The 19,502-nt window shown below is 42.3% G+C and overlaps 1 protein-coding gene across 1 annotated transcript; it reads right to left on the bottom strand.

Annotated features, from left to right (window-relative positions):
* Positions 1-3,244: 3,244 nt before the first annotated feature.
* On the bottom strand, positions 3,245-16,515 carry nsd2 (nuclear receptor binding SET domain protein 2). The gene is made up of 22 exons (XM_069160948.1): positions 16,502-16,515; positions 15,346-15,992; positions 14,729-14,897; positions 14,426-14,609; positions 13,694-14,135; positions 13,056-13,278; positions 12,657-12,766; positions 12,433-12,541; positions 12,200-12,315; positions 11,914-12,003; positions 11,677-11,803; positions 11,314-11,514; positions 10,666-10,845; positions 9,291-9,447; positions 8,982-9,184; positions 8,623-8,726; positions 8,237-8,506; positions 7,304-7,420; positions 6,816-6,957; positions 6,245-6,351; positions 5,788-5,986; positions 3,245-5,487 (listed from the first exon to the last, which is right to left on the bottom strand). The coding sequence occupies exons 2-22, from the start codon at positions 15,961-15,963 to the stop codon at positions 5,174-5,176; spliced, it is 4,182 nt and encodes a 1,393-aa protein (XP_069017049.1). The 5' UTR covers positions 15,964-15,992; positions 16,502-16,515; the 3' UTR covers positions 3,245-5,173.
* Positions 16,516-19,502: the final 2,987 nt, after the last annotated feature.

Raw genomic sequence — 19,502 nt, 5'->3', positions numbered from 1 at the left:
ATAGTATGACTTTTTGGTCATATTTTAGACGACATGCTATAGTATGACTTTTTGGTCATATTTTAGACGACATGCTATAGTATGACTTTTTGATCATATTTTAGACGACATGCTATAGTATGACTTTTTGATCATATTTTAGACGACATGCTATAGTATGACTTTTTGGTCATATTTAGGACGACAGGCTATAGTGTGACTTTTTGATCATATTTAGGACGACATGCTATAGTATGACTTTTTTGTAATATTTTAGACGACATGTTATAGTATGACTTTTTGATCATATTTAGGACGACACACTATAAATATGACTTCCGTTTAAATTATTTCAGGCAACACAACAGTGCAGTTGTCAGCGTTGTCGTCTTACAGTCTAAAGGTCTGTGGTTCGATCCCCGCCTGGGACTTTCTATGTGGAATTTGCATGTTCCTGCATAGGTAATAAGTAAATTAAAATACGTCATCCATAATATGGATGACTATCTTATGCATGTTATCATGCATATAGTCCATGATGTAAAACAAACATCATGTAGTCGTAATTGTGACAAAGTCACACTCCAAGCAAGAACATGCAATCCTCCACAGACAGAGTTCCAAGCCCCTGATCGAACCGAGTACTTCCTGACTGTGAGATGACAATGCTAGCAACTGCAAAGTTGTGCTGCCTCTATTGCATGTTTGTTTGACTTATATTACTTATATGACTTTTAAACATTTTTTTGAAGAAAGCACAGTGGTGAAGTGGTTAGTGTTGTTACCTTCCAGTCAGAAGGCTCCAGGTTCAATTCTTGCCCTTGACATGGCTTTTCATCCAGGATGTTAATATCATCCTTTCCCCGGCGAGTCTTGAACCTGGAACCTTCTGAATGGGAGGCAACAGCACCAACCACTGCACCGTAGGTCGCTCTTCTTAACATGTTTAAAAGTCATATAAGTCAGACACGCACGCAATTGCGTTATCAAAAATGTTGAAGTTCCTAGCCAGTGTTGTCATCTCACAATCAGGAGCTCCTGGGTTCGATAGGGGGTCTGGAACTTAGCGTGGAGGATTGCATGTTCTTGCTTGAATGTAATGTTTTACATTATGGACAACATGCATAAGTTAGTCATCCATATTATGGATGACAGACTCTACTTTCAGGTCATTAGTTTTGCAGGAATAAGGATTTCATGTTGAAAGTTATAGACGGGAATCGAACCCAGTACCTTCCAACTGAGAGACAACACTCTGACAGCTGCACCACTGTGTTAGCTTCTGTAACTTGAACGGAAGTCATACTTATAGCATGTCGTCAGAAATTTGAAGGAAATATATCATGCCATAGTATGACTATTTGATCATATTTCGGACGACATGCTATAGTATGACTTTTTTTCACATTTTGGACGACGTGCTATAGTATGACTTCCGTTCAAGTTATGTCAGGCAACACAATATTGCAGTTGTCAGCGTTGTCGTCTCAGTCTAAAGGTCCGTGTTTCGATACCTGCTTGGGACTTTCTATGTGGAATTTGCATGTTCCTGCATAGGTAATAAGCTAAAAGTAAAATATGGATGACTAACTTATGCATGTCGTCGTAAATGTGACAAAGTCACACTCCAAGCAAGAACATGCAATCCTCCACAGACAGAGTTCCAAGCCTCATGCTATAGTATGACTTAATTTTTTTTTTTATCATATTTTAGACGACATGCTATAGTATGAATTATTTTAATATTTTGGATAACATGCTATATTATGACTTAATATTTTGGACGACATACTATATCATATATATAGTATGACTTTTTTTCATATTTTTGGTGACGTTTTTTCACATGAAAAAAAAAGTAATTAAATTATAGTATGTCCTCCAAAATATCAACGAATGAATATCTTCCTCTCACTTTTCTCGGTTAATGTAATCCTAATACTGTGTCGTACCTGCGCAGCTTTCGAGCACTTTGGGAAGTTCAGTTTAGAAACATTAAAGATATTCACGCTGGCACCAGATATAAGCAGAAAAAAAAAAAAATGCAGCGGTGCGGGCGGTGGATGCATGTTCCATCACTTTTATTGCACGATTCATCTGACGCGAGATCCTGCACAAAAGTGTTTAAGCACTGCATCAAGAAAAAAAAAAAATACAATGAAGAATACAAAGAACAAAAGAAACCTGTATGATATTTACAATAAATGCAACACTATTACCACTTATACATTATGTACATATTAGTCTCTGGTTTACTATGACAGTAGTTACAGAATGAAACCCCTACGTGCACGTTACACTTCAGCTCTACAGGGAATTACAGTGCTTACAAAAACAACTGGCTGGACTACATTCACTCAACACAAATCAAGGTTAGGATGAAGATTGTTACTTTAAAATAAAAAAAAAAATAAAAAAGGAAAAACTCAAGACTTGCTGCATTTCTGGACACGTCCCATTCACATGCCCTCGGGTAAAAAAAAAGAGAAAAAGGTGCAGGTCTTTTTTTTTTTTTAATAATAAAAAAAAAAAAAGGGCCTCCTGTTGTGTTTGTACAGGTCAAATGTGGTTTTGGGGTTTTAGAGTGCGACAACAAAACGTAGAAAGTGGACTAAAAAGGTTAAACGACCACAACAAGGCACCTGCTCGGAGAGACTCCAAAACAAAAAGGTACGAGCACCTGGAGTCTCTGTTGCAGAACAAAAACCCCAAAACTGACCAAAACAGGGACCGATGTTGTCAACGGCAGCAGCAGTGGCATTTAAATACAGCAAATCCATTCAAATCAAAGCTTTTAGTAGCATAATAATCACTGTTTGGGTGAAAACCAGCACACTAACCAAACTGTAAAACGAGAAATGTAAAAATGTGCATTTTGTAATCAGTGACGATGGTTTCGGAGCTCTTCGTCACTCAGCTTGAAAGTCTCAGCTCTGTGTCGTCAGACTTGGCTCAACAGTGATGAACGGCGCCAGTCTTTTGCACTTTAAGCTCCTCCTTTTTCCATGTACAGTGATGACAACTGTTTGATTCATGTTTTAACATCTCCAGAAGACGTTGGGGAAATGTGGCCCCCGATGCTTCCTGGAGCAGAACGAAAAAAGAAACAACGAAAAAAATAAAAAAAAAATAAAAAATTGTTCTTTTGGATTTTTCTCTCTCAGTTGCTTCTTCACGAGTGAAATGCCGCACAATTTTACCTATTTAGACATTAAAAATTAAATGAAAAAAAAAAAAAAAAAAAAAAAAAAAAGTAGATGGAGGCTGGTATTAAGGTGTCATAGAAAAAAATAAAAAAAAAAAAAATAAAGAAAAAAAAGGTTTGCAGCTTTACTTTCTTTTGTGAACCAGCTGCAACTAAAGCACCATCCGGATTACACTGCAGGTTTTGATTCAATATTAAGGAAATCATTTTTGGAGTACCTTCATGCACATGCATGTTAAAAAAAACAAAACATGGACGTTTGAAAGTGCCGAACCCAAACGGAAACAGATTTGAGCTGTTCACATATCATGCTATCACCGGTTAGCATTCACGCCTGCAGGGTTGGTCCCTTGACAATACAGCACAATACCCATCAGGGATCTGTCTAATTACCAATTTCTCAAACATCACATTGTTGTTTTTTTTTGGTCTATAAATTGTATGCTTGAAGCTTGCAGTGACTCCTTTAAAGTGCTACTTTCAGACTTTCACCTAAATGTCTGAGGCGGTGTATTTTGTATTTTTTTTTTTACAAATGGATGGAGATTTTTTTTTTAGTAATTAATTAAACGGCCTAAGTTTTTCAGCACCATTAAACTTGAGGTTCACCGAGTACTTTATTCAAGTCTGTCTGACAACAGACCTGAACACGCTGCCCACTGCGCTCCATGATCTTTTATCAAGTAAAAACATTATCAGTTTACCCCCAAATCTGAGTTACAAGGGTTAGCCAGTGTTTAAGTATTGAACAATAATCACAATGCAGTTTTGACTCCTGAGGATTGAGGAAAAAAAAGAAAAAAAAGATAACAGATGAATGTCAATAAAGTGACACTAAACCTCCAGAGTCCAGACAGCAGTACGGGAGCCTAGAAATCGTTGTACCTCAGATTTCACATGATGCAGTGGAACATTTATAAAAAAAAATAAAAATAAAATAAAAATAAAAATCCAGCTTCCAAAAATGTTCAAGAGAATCGCTCTCGTTCCTTCATTTACCTGGTTTATCGTCGAACAGAGTGCGTTTCACACCTGCAGACCTCCCAGTAGTGTTTTTAATGTCAAACAGCAGTGCTCTCGTTTTAATACCTTCTGTAATCCCTTGTTTTCTGTTGTTATATATATATATATCTATAAAAAAAAAAATTTAAAAAAAAAAATCCCCCCCCAAAAAAATCAAATCTACAAATTAAAAACCGAGAGCTAAAACAAAATAACAGGTTGTAAAATAGAAACATGTCTACAGTTAAATGTGTTCTATGGCTACGAATACAAGTAAAGAGGTCATCTGAAGCCTATCCATAGTGTCTTGGTGTTTGATATTACATCTGACATATATATACTATATATATAAAAATAAAAACAATCCATTTGGCAACCTGTTTGATGTCTTACACTATTCCAGTCATAATAATTTTGGTCTTAGATATACACATATATAGATATAGCTATAAAACTCTGCTGTTCAAGATAATCCGTGTTGGGGGGAGGAGGGGGGAGAGGGGGGGAGGAGGACAGAGATTCAAGTTAGGCGTTGACTCTGTCGCTCGGTTTCACTTCCGACTGGGACCAGTCTTTAATGCAGAAACCACTTGGTTTCTCTTGTTATTCTAAATATCAATGAAATCAAAAGATGACAATAAGACAAAAAAAAAAAAAAAAAAAGGCAGTTTTGGTTGGTGGAAGAATGAGTTCGAATCCAGACGTTTCCTAACCTGTGCTCGCTCTGCTGATTTGTGCTTTATCACGGATGGTTCCCCTCAGTGCAGACAAGTGGAAAACAAAATCAAAATGAATATGTTCAAAAATAAAATATGACGCGTCTGAGTGGCGAGCTGAAGGCCGTAGCAGAGCGTGTGAGAGATCGGCGGCTTTCCCTGATGACGAAGATGAACAGTGCCTCGGTTCCTGTGATCTTGAGAACATGATGTTATTTTGCTGATGGGGAGAAAAGGTGTCCGAGTCTTTTGGCTCTCTGAAAAGGACATTTCAGGCCTCTGCTGCTTTCCTCTTGGAGCCCTTTGTTTTGGCCTCGGCTCCCTCCGTCTTCCTGGAGCCTTTGGCAGGATGGCCGGCGATAGCGGCAGCGATGGCGGCGTTTATGTTCGCCTCCGAGTTGGCGTCCTGGGGGTCAGTTCCCTCCGGCTCCTCGTGCTCCGTACAGCACAGCTGTCCTGTGGGGGGCCAGGGGCGCAGCGCCCCCTCCTGGTGAGCCTTGCAGAAGGAGTTGGGGCACAGCTGGCAGAAGGCCTCCGAGTTTTTCCCGCAGACGTCACAGTGATGCCAGGGGCAGTCCCAGCGGCCTGCAGGAAGCGAGGACCCATGATATGAGCACGTACAGAATATAGGATGAAACCAACGATTCACTTTCTTTGTCAAATTTGAACCGAGTCAAAAATATACCCACAGCAAGACAAACAAAGAGGAAAAACAAACCCGGAAACTGGAATAAATAAAAGTGAAAAATGACTGAGTGTGTCTGTAAAACATTTTTTTTTAAACACAACCAGAATAATAAATTAATAATAATAATAAAAAAAAATCTTAAATGCAGTTTAAAAAGCACAAGAATTCAGAGTGAGTTGTGTTCAGGTGTTTCTTACCGAAGGGTCTCTTGGTGAGGTTCAGGCAGGACAGGTGATAAGCTTTGGTGCAGGTCTTCTTGCCACACAGCACCAGCTGCCCTCCGTCTCCGCAGCGGAAACACTCGTCCTCAGACTTCTTCTTCCCCTCCGACTTCCTCCTTTTATACTTTCTCTTCAACTTCTTCCCTTTCGTCTCGGCCGCTTGGCCGCTGGAGTTCTGCGTGAGGGAGACGCACATGTAGTTAAAGTGAGCTGCAACAAAGAGGGCAGCTTGGTACTCCCGAAGCAATTTATGCAGCAGCACGAGTTTTTTTTTTTTTTTTTTTTCTTTTCCTGAACCCGTCTTGACCTCTTTAACTTCACCCGCGTCAATTAAGCTGCAGAGTGTTTGTTTCTGGCGATACGGGCAAACTGTGAATTGCATTAGTCATCTGGAATTGGATAAAGATAACACAGCTGTGATTGTGAAGCTCACCTTCGGCCGGTCACCGAGGAAACCGCTGCAGTTGGGCGCGCCGCAGCGACAGACGGTCTTCTCGTTGCCGAGGCAGTCCAGGTTGTAGTTAAAGGTCAACTCCGTCCCTGCGGAACAAACAAATCAATGAAAATGAATAATAACACGAAGGCTCCGGATTCAAAGAAAAAAAAAGAAAAAAAAAATGGTGTCCATCTTATCTCTGATTTACGTCCCATGTGGTTTAGAGCAGAAACGGTATGTTTATCTTGTGATTCGAAACCATCTGGACGCCTGCTGATTCAATATGCATCGAGCTTTTACATTTTGGGCAATTCTCGTTCCAATTTGATATTACAAATTATTACACTTTGAACTTTTTCTTATGGTCGAGTGTTAAATAAAAAAATAAATAAACAGACACTTCAAGAAAGTTATACAAACAAGCACATTGAGAAAAAAAACCCTTAAATGAACCCTTGTTTTTTTTTTTTTCCCCCACCGCTAAAGGTAGATATTCCATAAACATATAAAAACTGCGATACTACGAGTGTTTATTAATGTACCTCGTGTTGACTGTAACTCATCTCACCTGCTGGGATGTCACAGACGGCGAACAGGCCGACTCGCGTGTCGCCGTTCACCGTCCACTTCTGTGTCTCGCAGTTGGGCTGACAGCTGTGGTTCATGAAGCGAGAGTAGTTCCCTTTTGGCCCCGCGTCGATGATTCGGTCCTTCGAGACCAAAAAAAAAAAAAAAAAAAAAAAAAAAAAAAAAAAACCGGGAGGAAATTCAGACTCGGCGATTTACGAATTAGCCTTTTAAATCATCGGCTTTGACAGGTGCATTTACTGGATTCAGCTCATCGGCTGAGGTTACGTTTGTAGTATTGACTACTGTAATGTTACAGTTGTCTGCCGTGCAACATTCCCAATGCAATACCATTGTGTTCATGTAGCTCGCAGTGGAAATGGCGCTGCTGCGGAGAAAACAGCCCCCCGACACACTGCGGAGCAAAAAACAACCGCTCAAAGACACTTTACGGCGCCAACGCAAACACACTCGTTGTTGTGCACCAACCTTGTCGATAGTGAGCATGTAGAAGTCGGTGATGTTGTTCTCCTGGGCGTACTTGATTCTCGCCCTGCACTCCTCCTCGTCGATCAGCTCTCCGATGTACTCGTTCACAAACTCGCCCTGTTTGGGAAACGCTATCGTCAGACCCGAGACGCCATCCGGGTCGGGCTTTTTATTTATTTAAACTACGAGTGTCGACAAGAGGACTGGGATGTTTTTTTTTTTTTATCACATTACATCATAGAGGGATCGATGTCGAGGGGAAAACGGTGTCTGTGCTTTTAGAGGCGATATGTTGGAGCTGCTCCGGGGAGATACGGCTCAAAAAAGTTACTATGAAAGCACCAGAAATGTTTCCTGATGTACGACAAGTCACGACAATCTAGGAGGACTTTTTAATCTTAAAGCTGAGGTTTTAGGTTAGTTTCTGATAACATAACTGAAAATAAAAGGATAAATTACTGTCTTTATGACAAGTGAGAGCCCCCCCACACCCCCATAAAATATGCTGATTAGGATATTTAAAGTTGAAAAACTAAATAATTTGTAACTTGAGAATCGCTCTGGTGGGAACGCTTTACAGTAGTGACACTTAAAAAAAATATATATATCTTTGGCAGTTCAGCTTCTTCAGTTATAGGCTGACATATACCGCAATACCGATGAGCTAATATCAGCCTGGCTGATTCATCGGTTGGAGTCTTGTTTCAAGTAGTTTAAAAAAAAAAAAATTGTATTTAAAAAAAGCTAAAGGCATTACAGATATTGTAAAATCTGCTTGTGGTCCTTCAGAAAACCCAACAACTGAAACTTTTCAGAATCCATTTCTCAGTGTGCATCTTTGGTTTCCACGAGCCGGAAATATCATCCCTCCCCACTAAAAAACAAAAAACAAACCCCGAAACGTTTCACGGCAGGAACGCCACCTCTTCTCACCTTCTTGATGTCCCTCAGCGAGATCAGGCCCCAGCCTTTGCCGGGCGTCTTGATAATCTTGGTCTCCGGGTAGAGACGTTTGGTGAAGTCCTGGTTACAGCAGCGCTCCCCGTTGGGACACACCTGAGGGTGACACTCGTACTGCAGCATGCGGTTCAGGCACTCCGACTCAAAGCCGCACGGCCGCTCGTCTGTCGGCTTGCAGTTGCACTTGGGGATCTCGGAAATGTCGGCGGTGTAGACCTGGACTTTGCCGAAGGGCTTGTTGACCTGAAAGGAGGGGGGGGGGGGAGACAAAAAAACAAGTGTCCATTTATTTTGTTAATAAGCAGAACACAGTGGGTTTGTAGAATGCATCTGAAGAGTAATGAACACGGTTGTCAGACCTTGATAAATTTGTATGGGGGCGGTTTCCGGCTGTTCTCTTGGGCTTCCTTGGCCTCTCGTTTCACCTTCATCTCCTTAAATCGAGCTTCGGCTTCCAACAGAGCTGAGGAGAAAGCAACAAAATAACATGTCGAAGCGCGTCACATTTCATTTCATCTGTACAAATATCCATTTTAACATGGAGCTTCAGATGATGTTTTGTGTACATAAAAACCAAAAAGAAGGGAAGAACATTTTCTGCAATTACATTTGTGTGGTTGCGAATTTATTCCTCAGTTTTAATGAGTAATCACTTGATCTCAAAAAAAAAAAAAAAAAAAAAAAAGTTTAGTATATGTAAGACGGTGTGGTTCTTCACCATTCTTGAAGACTTTGCCGATGCCGGTCCTCTGATATTTGCTGCCCCTGTCGCCCTCCATGTAGGGAAACACTCTGCCCTGGTGAGTCCAGAAGTAATCCTTGGAGCCGAAGAAGAAGACCGGGAACTCTCCGATCTCGTGTCGAAGGTGCTGGATGTTTGTGGGAATGTTTCTGGGGTGGTGGATCTCTGCCGGCCACCATCTAAAGAGAAAAAAAAACAACAACAAAAAAAAAACACGTGTAAGATATTTATTCAGTTTAAAGACGCATCAGATGAAAAGAAACGACAGCTTCAATCTCTTCCTACCTGTATGTTCCCAGTTTGACCCAGATGATGTCTCTGTATTTGGGTTTCTTTCCGGCTCGGCAGTCGTTGCAGAACCAGCTCCCATCAGGCATGGCGATGTTCAGGCAGTCGGGGTGAAAAGCTGCGGGACACGACTCGCAGCACAGCAACTGGCCTCCTGCAAACAACAGAGAAATCCAATTAACACCAAAAGACATTTAAAACGGGCGCGCGGTAATTAGGATGGATATTTACAAGTCAGAGCTCCTATTTACAGCCGAGTCAACTGTACGAGGGTGATGAAAACAAGCACAATATATTGCAAATGTTTAGCCTGAATAATAACAACAACAAAAACCCTGCTGCATACCCACTAGTTTATCGAAACACGCACATGCTGCGGTTGCGTGTGTGCTCTGTGAAGCTGCCAGATACTGCAGGATTTTGCATTAATGGAAAAACTCCTGGCTGATAAAGATTAGCTTCCTTTCTGTGTTTCGGTATCATCTTGCCCACAATACATTAACAGCTGTCTCCGCAGAGCTGGCTGTGATTTCAATTGAAAATTGACTCGCAGAAACTGCTGCAGCTCAGAATTTCCTCTTCTCTTCAGCAGCAGCGTGTGATTTATAGCTCCAAACCCGCCCCGATTCAGGTCCAGTCCAGTTAGCTTTGCCAAAATCATTTCTTATTACCCTTTATAGAGACGGGGGGGGGGGGGGGGGGGGGGGGTCATTTTCAGGCTTTAGAGGAACATTTGGAAAATCTACAACCTTTTAACTTCACATAATTCTCTTTCTGTAAAGCTGTTAAATATTTAAGCAGAGTCTCCTACAGTGTTCGATTTGAGCCACATCAGCTGAAATAAAAACCACCTCTGCAATTTTACACAGTACGTTGCCAGAATTTAATGAGCAAAGCTTTTGTTTATGCAACAATCTGCTTAATCAACTCTGAATGTGGCTGGCTTATCGATTCTGCGGAATAATTGAGGTGAAGGTCAGAAATTTCCCCGAATGGTTCTCCTGTAAAAGGTCTGGTTCGAGTTGTGATCTGACCTCCCTGCAGTAACAAATCAAATCAGCCACAATGTACAAAGATACAAAGAGGAAAAAGGATTGTAAACAATGTAAAGAAGGCCAGGAGAAGCGCCAAAGCGTCTTATCAATCGTAGCAACGTCATTAAATGGACACTCACCCTCTAAGTATACAGAGATTAGGAGGTTAATGTAGAACGTGCCACTGCGCAGCTGAATTTTGTGATTGAATAAAATCAATGCACAGCTATTAGCAAGTGCAAGAGGTGCGGACCTTTAATGGCTTCACAATTCGATTACGATTCAACCGTGATACATCTGTCCACACTTCTACCAGATGAGAGGAAAAGCCGTCAAACCTTTGGAGCAGACGAAACACCAGCTGACGTTGACATGGCTGTGGTGGCTGTAGCCCTTCTTGGCGTTGAAGTGGTTGGTGCAGATGATAGCGGTGTTGGTGATCATCTCGCTTCCTGCGGCCACGCACTGGTCGCCGACGTGGTACGCGACCGGGCAGCGCAGGCAACGCATCAACCTGCCTGCAGTGCAGAAAGCGACGGAGGTGGGGGCAACAACAGATTACACAAATATACTGGAAGGTCACCAAGAAACTAAGACGAGCCACAATGCCAGAGGTGCCTCCGAGCATGGACTTAATTCTTTTGAAAGTCTCGTTGCATGTTTGCATTTCTACACTTATATTCCTGCAGAGAGTTTTGCCTTTACTGAAACATTTCTGGCCATTGAACATGATCGAATCCATCTTTTCTGCAACACTCAAAAAGTCAAATTGTGTTCCGGGGACGTGTTTTGTCTTTTTGTTTCGGTTCAATCACAAATTTCTATCCCACGGAGCTTTAAAAAAAAAAAAAAAAAGAAAAAAAAAAAGCCAGCATAAAATCCCATCAACAATTTACAACTGCAAATGTATACAGACCAATATAAACATGACGATAAGTAAACCTCATGCTGCTTAACGTTAATGAATTCACTGACGAGAGCCTCACCTTTGGTAGACTTTTGCTTGGTGCGGCAGCCGTAGTGGCAGCTCAGGCAGGTGTGCAGCGGGCAGCGGAAGCCCTTGTTGTCGAACACGGTGAGGGGGTTGAGGCGCACGCACGCCTCGTGGTAGAATTTGCCGCAGTGAGGGACGTGGCAGCGACGGACTTCACCCTCCGGCTGCTTACAGTGGAAACACGAGTGAACTCCTGATGAGAGAAAAGAGGACGCAAGAATGGGTCAACATTAAAAAAAAAAAAACCATCCAGGACGCGCAACTGAAATGTAAAAAAAAAACAAAAAAAAACAACGTCTTGTTTTTGGTGGAGGAAAGAGGTCAGTGTACACAGAACAAAGTGTGAACTACTCACCCGTGTTGCACTCCTGGCACAGCAGCTTGTCGTCAGGTTTGAAGGACAGACCGAGGCAGTGCAGGTGAAACATCCCATAACACTGACCTTCACAGGGGACCAAGTCTTCACCAGCCTGCTCACACATCTGTAGAAAAACACGAGCACGCAGATTTAAACATATATGACACTGAAAGAACTGAAGCCGCCGAAACAAGGCGTGATGAAAATGGAGGGCTGCTGAGGAGGCGGAAGTACCTGACAGACAAACTCTTTCTTCCGTTCGCCCTTCTTCGTCCCGTCTAAGCTGTCACTCGGAGAATCAGGACGTTCTTCGCTCCCAGAACCCTGCAGCAAACGGCGACGAAATGAGGCAATCAGCGATACTTCTACAGCCGTACCTCCGTTCTCAATGATGCACAATCAACTGAAGCCCTTTTATTTCCTTCACATCTGCGTGACATCCCAATCATATCCGAAGATGTAGCTTTGTTACTTTCCACCTCGACAATAACCTCGTGTAATTTCGGTTATTCCCGCTCACCTCGGGATCAGGACACGGGGAGGACCGCCTCTTCTTTGCCTTGGAGGGTGTGGGCTGATTCTCTCCGTCCTGTTTCCTTTTCCTCCTTCGCTTTGGTTTCTCTGCATCGTGGTCGTCTGTGTACAGTTAAAATGTTTGAGCCATCATTTCAAAGCAGCTGCAAGCTTCAGTAAAGCAGCCAAGTGGCATTAAGTCCGCACAGCGAATCACAGAGAAGTGATGTGGCTGCTTACCAGTAAACGGGCCTTTTGACTTTGTCAGCCGTTTCTGGGGTTCTTTAACATCTTCTCCGGTTTTCTTCTTTCTCCTCTGCTTTTTGTCCGTTACTTCTGAAGTCGAAGCCTGGGAAGATAATCCAACTCAGTGCGTGGATGTGATAAAACAACTGAATCCAGATCGGAGTCCAAAAGTGCTTAACAGGTGTACTGACTGGGGGTTACATCACACGTAAACTCACCTGTTTTTCAGTCTCTTTGCCAGTTTTGCGTCTTTTTCTCTGCGGTTTATCTTTGTCTGCCGTTGCGTCTGTAAGTGGCCTTTTAGAGATCTTCTTTCGCTGCCTTTTCCCTAAAAGAAAATGTTATAAGCACTTTACTTTGGGTTGAATTTCATCATTAATCTCATGGAAATAGGTAGGACACGAAATGCTGTCAGGGTTTTCAGGCAGGCACCGTGTGATGAGTCCCTAACTGGGCTACAGAAAACATTTAAAAAAAAAAAAAAAGGGCCAAATAATAAGACCTTCTTTTCCCATGTCTGTGTAATTCTACACAATAAATTTAAAGCAGAATGCTCCACATTACTGGTAAATAAATGTCAGCACTAACACTTGCAAATGTTTCAACTTTCAACCAACCTGGAACTGAAACTGGAAGCGAGACTCCTCCCGAGATCTCGTCCGTCGCAGAAACCAGCTTTATTTTCCTTTTCCTCACGGGGTCACACGTGATGTCCGCTGCAGATTTGATCTTTCTCCTCCTCACTGTCTTCGCGGGAGACTGAGGCTGTTTGGATCGTCTCTTTTTCTTCTGAGGGACAACCGATACAGCTTCTATATCTGGGGCCGAATTTGTGGAACTCTGCAAAGCAAACAATAGAATATTTGTCATGATGCTTTTCAAACATGTTCTCAGGCTGTTAAAAGTTTGTTCATGATATTATCTCTAGTCATAAAATTCATTCCAAATTGATTTTATTGGGATATTTAAAGATAAAATATGGATGTCATGGGTTAACATGAGTCTCCACTCGGCTCAACGTCTCAATACTTGCTTTGTTTGTTTCTAGAACTATGACTTTTCATCATTCATGCATTTCTCAGTTTCATCAATTTTAGTATGTTTCTGAAATGTAATGGACCAAATGATTAATCGAGAAAGTGTCATTTAAAAAAGGACATTAATTATCAATTGCATTTGTATAAAGTCTACACAAGAACCTGAAGTCATGCATGACACAAGCCTCCCCCTGATGATTTGAGTGATTTCTCTTAACCTGTGAGGCTGGTTGTGGTTGAAGAATTTCTTTGGAAGAAACCGTGTCGTTCGATTTGTTTTTTGACAGGATATTGTTTAGATGGCCCTTTTCCTCTTTTTGCCATTCTTCAGTTATGAGATTTTCTCCAGGTGCTTGTGTCGTTTGCCCCGTTGAAGTGCTGTCTTGGGAGTGGGAGGCGGCAGGGGGTTCGTCGGCAGGACCCACCAGCAGGGAGGGAAGATCTGGGCGGAGCCTCGACTCTGTTTCCTGCCCGATCGAGTCACTGTCGCCTGGCTTGAAATTCTCCAAGATGTGGGGGTTCAGATGAGGCCCGTTGTCGTCATACAGAAACATGAAGTTGGCCATGCGATTATCCAGCAACATGTTGAGTGCCTCCGTGGCCTGAATGATGCCCATGTTCCACTGAGCCTGGAATTTGCGGGGGTACCAAGGGAGCCGTCTGTGGGACAAAAACACAAAGCAGCAAAGTTATATGACAAGTTACACAAAGAGAATTCTCAAGTCGTCTGATGCAAAACATTTCTTAACCAAACAACTATATTCCAGTAGTTCCTTCTGGGTTGTGTGTTTTTCACTTGCAACAAAGTTCTTTAACTTCCTACAAATGGAAGGGTGGTGAAAGTGAAATTTGTACAAAACATCTTGAGGAAAATGTTGCAAGGCGTCTGAACCAATACTTTCTCAAACAACAGCACATCACATCCTCTACAATATGGAGGGACATCACACGTAAAAAGCTGATTTACCTTTTTATGGAGGACTCGGGAGGCTGGTTGTGTGCTACCCTGGCTCAGCTCCTGGTACTGATCCTCTCCAGTGAAGGACACCATGTTCTTCTCAAAGATGTAGCCTCTCTCTGGAGCATCTCCAAAATACTGCACATGGTAAAGGAGGCCCGACCTGCTGTTGGCTGCTACAAAAAACAACCAAACATGAAAACGTAAAAATAAATTATTACTCAAGTCTCCACTCATTAACTTTGCAATAGAAGGGATTCAATTATGCAGGTGGCAGTGTGTGAGCGCATCTCACCTTTCTGTTTCTGCTTAAAGTGATTGTTGAATTCGGGGTCTGTGGTCACCATGCAAGGCCACCAGGGGTATCCTGACACCTTCGTCCAAACCAGATCCCCAACAGAGAAACGGTTCAGCAAAGGAGAATCTTCTGTTGCCTCTTCTGTGAAGTCTGACACGAGATCAGACTGGAGAACAGGAACAAGAATCAGTTAATCAAAAGATAAAAATACGAACGAAATCCTTGCTTACTAGTTCAAACACGTACAGAAAACTACTGGTATTACACATAGATTGTATCAAACTCTAGTCTTTAAGGATGTGTTCTTGTTGTGTAAATTTAACACACTTCCCTAACGGTAAAGTCTCATTTATTTTGAAATTAATGTCCCCAAGGTACTTGAGCAAACACTTGAATTTAATATCTTGGTTAGTCAACATTTACTGTGCAGACAGCTCTGCCTCAGAGGCCTGGTGACATTTATAGGTAGGTAAGAGGTATGTCAGAATAACTGGAGTACTTTAAGTCAATGCTCATCTTTAAAACCGAATTTGAATGGTACATTGTTGCATTCTACAAAGTTTATATCTGCAATACAGAAATAGCATTTCTGTCTTTAGGAATAGAAGTAAAACCTCATCAGCTGCTGCAGTTCCCTCCACCGCATTTGTGTGGTCAAGTGGCTCCACGGGGATGACGGAGGAACTGAAGTTTGTTTGAGGTTTTGGTTTGTGAGCTCTCCCCCTCCTTTTCTTTGCGTCCTGCCTCTCATCGGGTCCAGATATAGCACCTTCGGAGGCTGTAGCTAAACTGGTCCCGCTGGCACAGCACGGCTCGAACAATGGCTGCTTGACCACCTGGGGTATTGTCACCTTGAGTTTGGGTTCAGCGTGAGGAGTGCAGTTGTGCTGATGGGTGCCATTGGTAGAAGGGGCTTCGGCACCCTTAAGCATAGGTGGCTCCGGGGTGCAAAGCTTGGGTAGCGTGTCTTGGTCACCGTTCAGCACACGGGAGGTGAGATCTTTGAGCCTCTCGTGACTGTGGTTGTTGTGACTGTGGCCAGCCATCTTCTGAAGGACGCTGTCTTGTAGTGTGGCAGCCAGCTGTGCAGCAGCTTTATCCATTAGCAGAGTTGGATCACTGCTCTTGTCGCCCCGGCTTTTCCGTACGCTGAGGGACTCCGGTGGCTGCTTCATGCTGATTGGGTTGGCTGGTTCGGGCATCGAAGGCAGGGAGCTACCTTTGCTGTCCATCCCATCTAACCCCCTCCAGGCTCACTGAGCTGCAGGGCAAAGGGGGACAGCACAGAATCGTCTTATTCCACAGGTTCAATCAGAAAACGACACCATGCAATAATTGCGTGTGCTCTTAATTGTGCCAATTTGCAAAATGGCATTCTGGGATATGAATTCGATGAGCATATCGTTACACATTTTTCAAAATGGCACTCAGTTTCTCGAGTGGAGCACGAAGTGAGCTTTGAGGCGACACTGAATACTGCACCTGTCACGGAATGTCCTAGCCGCGGAGTTTAGGATCCATTTAACAGAAAGTAGAGCGACTCGAGTCACCAAAAGTCAGAAGCAACAACACCTCCGGGTAGTAAAAGAACACTCATCCCTCAAATGAAATCCAGACCTATGCACTGATCACAACTAATATCAACGAGGTCAAGAAAACCCATCCTCGTTTACATCCATGCACGCGAGAAAAAAAAAAAAAAAAAAAAAACCAAAAAAAACAACAACAAAAAAAAACAACCACGCAGGGTCGGTCGGAAAACCTCCTTACCGCGACACTTGTACGTAGTTTTATTCTGGAGAAGGACGAGCTAGCTGCTAGCTGCAGACTCAGCGGTGTGAGAGAGAGAGAGAGAGAGAGAGAGAGGCTGCAGCCTCATGCAGCGAAATGCCCAACGAGCGTGCGGCGAGCTGCGCCGCGTAACCAGCGAGAAAAGCCGCGGAAATGGAAGCAGCTGACGAGTCGGAGCGCTGTAACCGGGAGAGCGGATAATTGCTGGAAATCCGACGTCTCTCGCGTCGGTTAAAAAAAAAAAAAAGCAAAAAAAAAAAAAAAAAAAAAAAAAGCAAAAAAAAAAATTAAAAAAAATAAAGCAAAAAAAAAAAAAAAAAAAAAAAAAGCCAGCGTGTTCGTTGTGTTTTATGTGACGTGGTCGGTTGGATTAGTTGTAATATAACGGGGCAGCGCGGCTGAAGTTGTCTTGTTAAATGTTGAAGCGTCCGTTTACGTTTTAAGTTTGTTTCTGCCGGCCGAAAGCGCGAGAAAACCCAACTTCACCCAGTGGGCAAGAAAAGAGGCTCTGATTATGATACGGATGATGGAAGAAGAAGCTCGGGGATCCCGGCGATGGGCAGGCGGACAAGCCTTCCTCTCCCCCCCACCACCTTCACCACCTCCACCTCCACCACCCCCACCCCCCCCGATAGCGTACATCTCTGTCATCACCAGTCAGCCATTACACCGGATTCCAGCAAATAGACAAAGCCGCCACCCGGAAAAAAAAGCTAAATGCAGCCAACTTACAAGCCGAAAGATTAACGCAAACAAATAAAGCATATCGTACCTGAACGGCCGCAGCAGCTCGTTTAAATTGTTTCGCTACCGTTTCGCCGATACGTTCCGATTTGCGGGCGCCATGACAGCTCCTTTCAAAAAGCTACCCGCGCTAGCCGATGCTAACGCAGCGGACCGTCGACGCCGAGTCAAACTGCACATTTAACGTTAGCACGGTTAGCTCGCTCGCTAAGCTAGCGGACCCCCCCCCCCCCCGTCTCTTCGCTAAAATGGATGGTCGGCCCCGAACAAACTCGTCCCGGCCGCTCTCTCTCTCTCTCTCTACCCCGGGGGGCTGACAACAACGTGAAAGACCGTTTCTCTCCAGTTACCTGTTGAATCTCCTGTCGGCGGTTAAAGGGAGAAAATGCCCGCGTTCATCCCGTAAATTGGAGGATTTCATTCAAGGCGAATCAAAAGCTTGCGGGAAACTCAAACTCTGCGGCCAACCAGCGCGAAAAATACTCACTTCCGATTGGTCGGCAGCGGAGCGACGATCCAACCGGTCCTTTCAAAAAACCAACCGTAGGAAGTAGCTGACCTCGGAGTCTCCCGTATGTTTCCACTGCATCGCTCCGTTTTCTGCACGTTTTAAATCGTGTGTGCAAACAATCTCTATATATGTTCATTTCCGTATTACAACAATTTAAAAAAAATAATAATAATAAAAAAAAAACTTGCTCTTACTTTGCCAAAAAATGCCGTAATTGTAGTGTTAAATATAAACAGTGACAGTATGTCGCTTGTATTTCTCCATTTGATATCAACCTTACTTCCGTAAAGGTATGCAAGTATAAATGTACTTCAAGTATGAAAAGTTAAAGTATACACTACTGAGTATATGACCTGTCAGTGTTTCACAAATATGTCTAATGTTTTGGAGTAATATTACTGCAGCATTAATGTACATTTTACTGCTGTAGTTATTTCAAATTATGCTTATTTCAACTAGCCTACTTCCTGTGCTGATGATTATGTCAATGTACAGTAATGCATTATATTGTCATGTTTGTTTTGTTTCTGTCCTGCGAGAAACAAATATCTCAAAAAAGTCAACAACATCAGGAAAATAATGACTTTTCCAGCAAGTCCATGTTGGGTTTCAAATAATTTATTTAGCTTAAAGAGATTTTTCTAAACCCATTAAAATACACCCAACTCTCCCATTTATCAGAACAATTTTAAAATAATAAGCTGTCAGACAAATATAGTGGAGTAAAAAGTATATAAAGTATAAAGTTCTATAAAATAGAAGTATCCAAGTCCAGTACAAATATCTCAAATTTGTACCTTGGCTTAAGTAAATGCACTTAGTTACATTCCACCACTGTATAATTATAAACTCATTGTTCTGTAAAGGTAACAAACTTGGACCCTTATGCTGAATCATCAGGGGCCTAATGTTAATAGAGGTCTAGGGTTAAAATATATTTTAATCTAAATATGATACTTTAATAGAGTCATAAGTGGTCATGGAAAACATTTGAAACATTTCTAATTAGTTGTCAATGCTAAATGATGAGGACTAATACCTCGAAGCAACAACAAGGTTATGGCCGAGCACAGGCCTCGATGCTTCCTTGTTTCCCTCAAATGATGGACAGTAAATTCAAGCATACATCTACAGTACCAACAGGGGAACCTAGGGGGCATGAAACCTGCTGAAATAACAAATATTACCGGCTTCCGGCAAAAGTTGGCGTTTCCAAATAAAAGCCAACTATCCTTGATGGACAATAATAGCAATACATGGCAATGAAGTCTTTCACTAACACCAAGGCGGAGGTTCATTTTAATACAAGGAGAACACTGGGAAACAAACTTTTGGCATCCCTCAAAGTAGACATTTACAGGATTGTTTTTAAACTACACTTTAGTCAGAAAGATATCAACAATGTGCAGTTATTGGTCCTTTAGATAAACTGTGTAAGTGGTTGTTGGTTTGGGATTTAAACAAGATGTAATCGTCAGTCAAATAATCTCATAATGGTCTCCATTTACTGGTTTTGAATTTGCTCTATAAATAAATTGACTTGTCTTAAAATATTCAAACATTTTAAATGGACGTGATAATATTCCGATTTTTTTTTTTCCCCTGTGCAAAATCTGCATTGGAAATACGACATTTGCGAATATGGAGTTGTCGAAACTTATAAATACGGGCTTTTATTTTATAAACAAACCGGAAGTTTCGCCTTCTCGCGCACCCTAAACATAA

Source organism: Embiotoca jacksoni, unplaced genomic scaffold (assembly GCF_022577435.1).
Source record: "Embiotoca jacksoni isolate LCO1_2020_lvr unplaced genomic scaffold, fEmbJac1.0.p SCAF_27, whole genome shotgun sequence".
Classification (NCBI taxonomy): Eukaryota; Metazoa; Chordata; class Actinopteri; family Embiotocidae; genus Embiotoca; species Embiotoca jacksoni.
Note: the sequence above shows the minus strand (reverse complement) of the source record. Positions and strands in the feature narration are given on the sequence as shown.